This window comes from Tupaia chinensis, unplaced genomic scaffold (genome assembly GCF_000334495.1).
Source record: "Tupaia chinensis unplaced genomic scaffold, TupChi_1.0 Scaffold000133_1, whole genome shotgun sequence".
Taxonomy (NCBI): Eukaryota; Metazoa; Chordata; class Mammalia; order Scandentia; family Tupaiidae; genus Tupaia; species Tupaia belangeri.
The window spans coordinates 3409740-3418616 of record NW_006159602.1 but is presented as its reverse complement, the minus strand read 5'-3'; the positions used below and the strand labels follow the sequence as shown (position 1 = coordinate 3418616).

The window sequence follows — 8877 nt, the reverse complement described above, 5'->3', positions numbered from 1 at the left end:
CCTGGAAATTTACTTTTTTTTTTTTTTTTTTTTTTGGAGAGGTTTTTGCTATAGGGCACGTGTGCTCGCCAGAAAGACAGAGAGAAACAGAGAGAGAGGAAGTGAGAAATCACCCTCCTGAGGGGGGAATGGCCATGCTGCAATCCCTTCTCCTCCATTCTCCTCTTGGGATCTTGGGCGTGCATGCGCCTGGCGTGAGTTTAAGCCACCGGGTCTGGGACTTGAACCAAGGTCGACTACAGGGGAGTCCAGCGACACAGCCATTACACTAACTGCTAGTCCCGGAAATTTACTTTTCAAATGAAATCTATTTTAACAAAGTACGTTTCAAACAAACTAATTTGTCATACTAAGCTGGCCACAATGATAATTTTGCCTATCAACAAATCATACATAAAAACAGGTTAAACATTATGAAGCATACTATTGTCTCAAAAGCTATTCTCACTACTCTGAGATGTTACCAAAACGAAAAGTCCAACAAACAGCTTCCATTTCCCTAATGTGAGATAAATATTAACAAACACATTGAAGGGAAAACTATTTCTTTTAGTATGTTCACAGAAATACACTCCCACTCAGGAATTATTCTCCTCCTTCATTCAAATTCCAGGATGACAGTTCCATAATATATTCCTTTGTATTACCACTTGAAATCTCTTGAATCTAATTTCAGTCTTTCACTAGTCACATTCCAACTACTCTTTGGTCCTACATTCCACCAGATACTTATGGTTAAGTTTTGTTGCTTTTAACCTTCACAACACACTTGACTGAAAAGTATACATTAAAAAGAAAGACAATATGGTTTTATCAACTATAAAAATTCATTGATAATATTATTGAACATAATATCCTTATTTAAATATTAAAAACCTAACATTTAACATGATCTATGAAGAGAGAGATAAAATGTGAATTCAAATATACTAATCAGTGAAAACTATCACTATGATATAGTTATATAATACAGAAAAAATCAGAAACTATAATACAAACATGTAAAATCACAATCTTGAAGATTAGGCTTCATTTTTTATTTTTACTATTTACCTTGAAATGAAGTAAAACAGCAGCTACTTCTCTCATTCTGGAGATTTCACCTCTTCTTTGAGCACTGGTAAACTCCTGAATCAGTTGGCATTCTAAATCATGGTATTTACCTAAAAATAAAAAGAAAGTAATTCAAGTTCATTGAGGCACCCCTATAAATACAAATTTATATCTGTAAAACACAAAAAACTTACAAATTAGTAACAGCTGAGCTCTTTAGAATCTGCCTACCATTTACCACTGTTACTCAAACTATTAGCTGACTGGGAAAAAACCTCCAGATGCCATTTCTGACTGCAATGAATAGGAAAAATCTTAAACAAGAAATACTGAAAGGAGGACAACAGCTTCTAGCCCCTGGAAATTTACTTTTTTTTTTTTTTCTTTTTTTGGAGAGGTTTTTGCTATAGGGCACGTGTGCTCGCCAGAAAGACAGAGAGAAACAGAGAGAGAGGAAGTGAGAAATCACCCTCCTGAGGGGGGAATGGCCATGCTGCAATCCCTTCTCCTCCATTCTCCTCTTGGGATCTTGGGCGTGCATGCGCCTGGCGTGAGTTTAAGCCACCGGGTCTGGGACTTGAACCAAGGTCGACTACAGGGGAGTCCAGCGACACAGCCATTACACTAACTGCTAGTCCCGGAAATTTACTTTTCAAATGAAATCTATTTTAACAAAGTACGTTTCAAACAAACTAATTTGTCATACTAAGCTGGCCACAATGATAATTTTGCCTATCAACAAATCATACATAAAAACAGGTTAAACATTATGAAGCATACTATTGTCTCAAAAGCTATTCTCACTACTCTGAGATGTTACCAAAACGAAAAGTCCAACAAACAGCTTCCATTTCCCTAATGTGAGATAAATATTAACAAACACATTGAAGGGAAAACTATTTCTTTTAGTATGTTCACAGAAATACACTCCCACTCAGGAATTATTCTCCTCCTTCATTCAAATTCCAGGATGACAGTTCCATAATATATTCCTTTGTATTACCACTTGAAATCTCTTGAATCTAATTTCAGTCTTTCACTAGTCACATTCCAACTACTCTTTGGTCCTACATTCCACCAGATACTTATGGTTAAGTTTTGTTGCTTTTAACCTTCACAACACACTTGACTGAAAAGTATACATTAAAAAGAAAGACAATATGGTTTTATCAACTATAAAAATTCATTGATAATATTATTGAACATAATATCCTTATTTAAATATTAAAAACCTAACATTTAACATGATCTATGAAGAGAGAGATAAAATGTGAATTCAAATATACTAATCAGTGAAAACTATCACTATGATATAGTTATATAATACAGAAAAAATCAGAAACTATAATACAAACATGTAAAATCACAATCTTGAAGATTAGGCTTCATTTTTTATTTTTACTATTTACCTTGAAATGAAGTAAAACAGCAGCTACTTCTCTCATTCTGGAGATTTCACCTCTTCTTTGAGCACTGGTAAACTCCTGAATCAGTTGGCATTCTAAATCATGGTATTTACCTAAAAATAAAAAGAAAGTAATTCAAGTTCATTGAGGCACCCCTATAAATACAAATTTATATCTGTAAAACACAAAAAACTTACAAATTAGTAACAGCTGAGCTCTTTAGAATCTGCCTACCATTTACCACTGTTACTCAAACTATTAGCTGACTGGGAAAAAACCTCCAGATGCCATTTCTGACTGCAATGAATAGGAAAAATCTTAAACAAGAAATACTGAAAGGAGGACAACAGAACTCTTGACTAAAGTTTAGGTCAGTCTACCATGTTCAATGGTGAACTGAACACCAAATTTCATTTTGAGATATGCGGTATTCAGTTCACTACATTCTTAAAGCTAGTTTGGTTCTTTTTTTTTTTTTTTCTTTTTTGGAGAGGTTTTTGCTATAGGGCACATGCGCTCGCCAGAAAGAGAGAAATCATCCCCCTCCCCGAGGGGAATGGCCACACCGCAATCTCTTCTCCATTCTCCTCTCAAGATCTTGGGCACACATGCGCCCAGTGTGAGTTTAAATCACCAGGTCTAGAACTCAAACCACAGTCAACTACATGGGTGTCCAAGTGACATAGCCATTACACCAACTGCTGGTCCCGAAGCTAGTATGGTTCTTAACAAACACTTGAACTTTGGGCTAACTTATAGTGACAAAACCTTTCCCAGAAGTCCAACCACCTATATTATCCTTATTCTAAGATCTGTGGAAATAGAGGTGGTTCTTTGTACCTTTTATGCAGTGGTCTAACCAAATAGTGACCCAAGCTACATGGAGCCTACAGATATGTGGTCTTTCCAGAAACCTGGTATGATCTAGCTTAAAATACCATCCAAAGATTGGCAAGAACCAAATCAATCCTGTAAGGAGTCAAATGCTAATATGATCTTAGCTTCAAAACCAAAATTATTCAGAGATATGGCTGAATAAAAAATAATCCAAAATATATTATTAAACTAAAAATACAGGGGCCAGGGACCAGCAGGTGGCGTGATGGTTAAGGCATCGGACACTCCCACACGGGACTGGTGGCTTTCTTTCTTTTTCTCTCTCTGGTCAAATTGAAAAAAAAAAAAAAAAATATGAATGAATGAATGAATAAGTAATTCTTAAAAAAAAAAAATACAGGTGCCAGCAGGTGGAGTAGTGGTTAAAGTGCTGAACTCCCACGTGGTTGACCATGGTTTGAGTCCCAGATCCAACGGCTTGAAACACATGCTGGGCACATGAGTATGCATGTCCAAAATACCAAGAGGAGAATGGAGGAGCAGGGATTGTGGCATGGCAGACCCCTCGGGGGGGGTGAGGGAGAGGGTTACTCCTTGCTTTCTGTCTGTCTCGCCAGCAACCTCACTCACTCTATAGCAAAAATCTCTCTCAAAAAAACACAAAAACTAAACTAAAAATACAAGGTCTAAAGTTATTTGTATAATATACTACCAATTATTTTATAAATACATGAAGATAGTAAAACCACACACAGGCATACACAATTTCTATGCCTTACATTGGTATGTCCATAAAATATGCTGCAAAATACCCAAGAAACTCATAATGGTTCCTTTCAAGGGAAAGGGGATCAAACTCAGGGATGGGGCAGAAGGATGACATTGTTTCCATTTTCTCTCCTTTTGTTGTGTTTTTGCTTGTACACAGTTTTTTGTTCTCTTTTTACTTAATAAAAAATTATAAATAAATAGAATTACACTTACTTGCAATTTTGGATTTTACTTCTGAAAATCTGAAAGATAACAATTGATAATGAAATGCATTAGTAGTGACAAATATATCATGATAATGTAAGATATTAACAAAAAAGAAAACTGAGCAGGGGTATATGGCAACCCTATGTAGTACCTTTTAAACTTTTCCATAAATCTAAAAAGTATTATATAATTAAAAGGTTATTATTTTGGCACCAGGAAGAGTTCCACATGAGACACTAACAACCCTGCTTGTTCCAAAACTGAATTATTGTCCATACTCATATTCACTTGCATTTTAAATCTACTTGATTATTTGTCTGTGTCCCCCATGGGGACTTCTAAAAATAAATTTTCATTATTATTATTTAAAGAAAAACAATGACAAAATTATATATATAAAAATGACAAATGATAAAATATTTCATAAAAATAAAATGATTTATGGTAATATAAAATCATAAAGTGACTGACAAAATAAAATATACAAATGAATTATTCTAATAAAATAAAAGAGGCTATAAAAAGGGCCTAGCAATGTGCCTAGGTCACAGTAACCAATTTTTATAAATTCAAAAACTACACTACCACACACTAGTAACTTTTTTCAAATCTCAAATGTCATGGGGGAATGTATAGCATGGAAAACTAATGTTGAGAGATCCTATGTAATCACTTTAAGAGAAAGGAGAAAAGCTCCAAAAGAAAGACAAAATAAAAATTGAGGTCAAAGTCATGGCAGATCACAGAATACACATAAGGACATGTTGTTGTATAAAAAAATTAAATCTGATTACGATATATAGCCAACTGCAAGGCTTGTTAGAGAGGCTAAAACTGTTAAGTATATACTTGAAAGGTGGTGAAGATGAGTACAGTTGACCTTTGAACAACATGGATTTGAACTATGGGGTCCACTTGTACTGGGATCTTTTTCAATAAATACATTGGAAAAATTTTAAAGATTTCCAACAATTTGGGAAAACATGGCAGTCAGAGAATAGTTAAAAATTTACAGATGCAGTAGTAATCATAACTGCATAAAATGAACTGTTAATACATACCATACTATTGTAATAATGTTGTAGCCACCTCCTGTTGCTAGTGTGGTGAGCTCATGTGCTGTTAAGTGTCCACTTCAATCTCCAACACCATGTGATGCTAATCATCTCCATGTGAGTAGCTCATCTCTCCAGTAAACTGCCTAAAGCAGCAAAAACTGATCTCTGGTGATGATTGTATATTTTTCAGAGTGTTTAGTGCAATACTGTAAACCTTGAATAACACTACAGGACCCATAAGAAGTAGCACTAGTGATGCTGGAAGTACTTCCAAGAAGCACAGAAATGTCACATTTCAAGAAGTTGAGTTGCTTGATATGTATCACATATTAAGGTCTGCAGCTACGGCCGCTCACCATCTCAAAATAAATGAATCTAGCATAAGGACCGTTGCAAACAGAAAAAAAATTAAATTGTTTTTGCAGCTACACCAGCAAGTGAAAAAAACCCTGCACCTTCTTATTTCATATTGAATGCAGTTTTTCTGTGGGTCAGGATTGCTACAAGAAAGGCAGTAATATGAGTCAAGAAAAAGTGAACGCATTGTAAGACAATTGAAAGCAAAAAGACCTGAAGTTGGAGAATTTAACGCCAGAAAAGGAGGTAGGTTCTAACAGAAAAATCAGTCATCATGTTAACGGTATAAACTTACAGCATTGATACAGTACAGTACCATAAATATATTTATCTTCCTTATGATCTTAACATTTTCTTCTGTCTACCTTACTTTAAGAATACGGTGTATAATACACAGAAGATATAAGATATGTGTTAATCAATTATGTTATTAATAAGACTTCTAGTTAACTGTAAGCTATTATAAGTTAAGTTTTAGGGAGTAAAATGTCATATGCAGATTTTCAACTGCACAGGGCTGGGTGCCTTTAACTTCTACGTTAAGAGTCAGCTATATAGGGAACCAGCAGTTAGCGTAATGGCTATGTCGCTGGACTCCCACGTAGTCGACCGCGGTTCGTGTCCCGGACCCGGTGGCTTAAAACTCACGCCGGGCGCGTGTGTGTGCGTGCCCAAGATCCCGAGAGGAGAATGGAGGAGAAGGGATTGCGGCGTGCCCATCCCCTCTGGGGGGTGATTTCTCGCTTTCTGTCTCTATGTCTCTCTCTGTCTGTCTGGCGAGCGCACGTGCCCTACAGTGAAAATCTCTCCAAAAAAAAAGAGTCAGCTATATATGCACATGTGTTCCAGTGGAGAAGACTAGGACAGAGACAGGGTTAGGAGATGCAGTCAACTATTATCATGTAATAGTTAAGCTAGACATTTTACTCATTTTACCCATTGTTGTGTAAATGGTCCAACTCTGAAATATGATAGAGGTCTTGGTGGGTGGCTTTAAAAATCATTACAGCAAGTTAATACTGTACAATACTGCAATGCTAAGGAACAGGGAATAGGAGATTATCCTTACTGCTAACTCTTCATGCTGATACAGAGTTGAGAGTAAACTACACTTTTTTGTGGGAATTCACTGTCATGTTTGGGAGGTAATGGTCAAGCTTTAAGTGTAGCAATATATCCACATTCAATTTGTAACTGAAGATCCTCATGTACCACCAAGAGAATAACATATATTATCTATCAAAGCAATCATATTTCTTTTAGATGGCCACATGGAGGATCTACTATTTCCAAGATTTTATTAGAGTCTGACATTCAATGGCTTAGAGGAAATCAAGAAAAAATTTCCTTCCAATGAACAGTGAATTTTCGGAAGAACCTAACTTAACAAAGGCATAGGACCCTGCATTTAAAAACCTTACCTGAAGTTCCTAGAAGAGTTCTATGAACAAACTAAAGTCTAAACTTCACAAAACTGTATACAACAATTGTGTGTATCTAAATTATTGATAAAACTTTTATGCTTTCATCAGTTTTTCAAAGGCGTTCAAGATCTCAAAAAATTAAGAACCCTCATCTAGAAACAGGAAAAAGCAGGTGAACAGCTCCATGCTTAGGCTCTCTGTACCCTACCACCTGCTTCTCAAGAGGCCAAGACATAAAAATTCAAACTTTAAGTTCAATTTCGACATTCACTTTCATCAAAATTGTTTTGAGAAAACAAGCAAGGGATTTAAATTATTTCAAGATAGACCATGAATTTTAGATATTAAGAGTAAGATCACATTTTTTCCAGTCAATTACTTCACAGGGTACAACAAAAGTGCCCTTTAAATTCTTGCTTAATTAAAGGCAAAGAGAAATCATATAAGGAAAGAAAAAATATATATGTATATTCCATAAATTTCACCATATATCCAAATTAGTTCTTGAGAAATAAACTTGCCTATCAAAAGGTAACTCCTGGGCGATTAGGTGCAACTTCTGAATGATGTCTGCTGCCTCCTTTATCTATTAAAACATAAATAAAAACAAGCAATAACATTTTTAAAAAACTCATATGCATATCAAAAATTAATTATTTTTCTAAAAACAGTAACTATAACCACCCCTCTCCCAAACAATTTTCTTTTAAGAATCCGTGAAACTTGTGAGCAACATGAATTTATCTGGAATACTATCATGATGAATCAATAAAACACAAACATTTGTCTTTCTAGTACTAAAATTTTGTAATTTGTTTGATATCAACCAGAATCTCTTCCTAATGAAACCTGCAGTTACTCTGAAAAATTCAAATTACTGCTTGCTGAAAGCACAGTGTAAATCTCTAAGTTTACAAACCCAAAATGTATAAACAAAATTTATGAAAATGACTTAGAACATATTATTGCACATATCCACACTTTTTTAAAAAAGTTGCCAGAGAGTGCCTGTGCTCCCCAGAAAAAGAGAAAGGGAGAAGAAAATACCCCTCCAGTGGTAGTCATGCTACAATCTCTTCTCCATTTCTTCATTCTTTTGGGATCTGAGGCATGCACATACATGCCGTCAGCATGTTTTTCAAGTCACAGGACTAGATTCCTACCTCAGTCAGTCATGTGGAATCTGGCTTCCCTTAACCGCTAAATTATGGAGTTGGCCCTATTCCACTTTAAACTAGCTGAATAAAATATTAAAAATTTGTCATTTAATGGTCATATAAGTTTATAACATTTACTCTAAAAGTAAAGATAGTTTATAATATAAAACCTCCTGAATATACTATAGAAATGTGTATAATTATAATAGAACAAAGGGACTTAGGCAACAGGTCTAAAGCATTCTTTAAATGCAATATTTGCGTTTATTTATAGAAGTTAGGGGAGTTATATAATGTTCACTTTTCCTTTAAACTTAAAATTAGTACTGAATTTTGTTTTGGCACAATTTTAATAACTAATTTTATGATGACCTGTTTTCTTTCACATTTAAAAAAGAGAAAGAGACTTTTAAAATATGAAGTAAGATCTAAAACATTAAGATAGATTTGCCAAGCATTCATGTGAACTGTGACAAGCAAATCTGGGTAACAAAAACAGGGAATGTTCCTGCTTCTTGATCCCAGTGATCATGAATATCGCTCTGCTTCGGTTTTCTCTTCTCCCCTAGTCAGCAGGTCACTGAAATTTTCAGTAGCCAAGTGCTCA

At 35.1% G+C, this 8877-nt stretch overlaps 1 protein-coding gene across 1 annotated transcript in view; it reads right to left on the bottom strand.

Moving 5' to 3' along the window:
• The window catches only part of EXOC5 (exocyst complex component 5), a 60171-nt gene that overhangs the window by 31249 nt on the left and 20045 nt on the right, over positions 1 to 8877 (bottom strand). Inside the window, exons 7-9 of the mRNA XM_006144872.3 lie at positions 7635 to 7699; positions 4281 to 4309; positions 2463 to 2572 (exon numbers count right to left, since the gene is read on the bottom strand). Of these exons, the coding sequence (XP_006144934.1) occupies positions 2463 to 2572; positions 4281 to 4309; positions 7635 to 7699 (204 nt within the window). The remainder of the gene's footprint in view (positions 1 to 2462; positions 2573 to 4280; positions 4310 to 7634; positions 7700 to 8877) is intronic.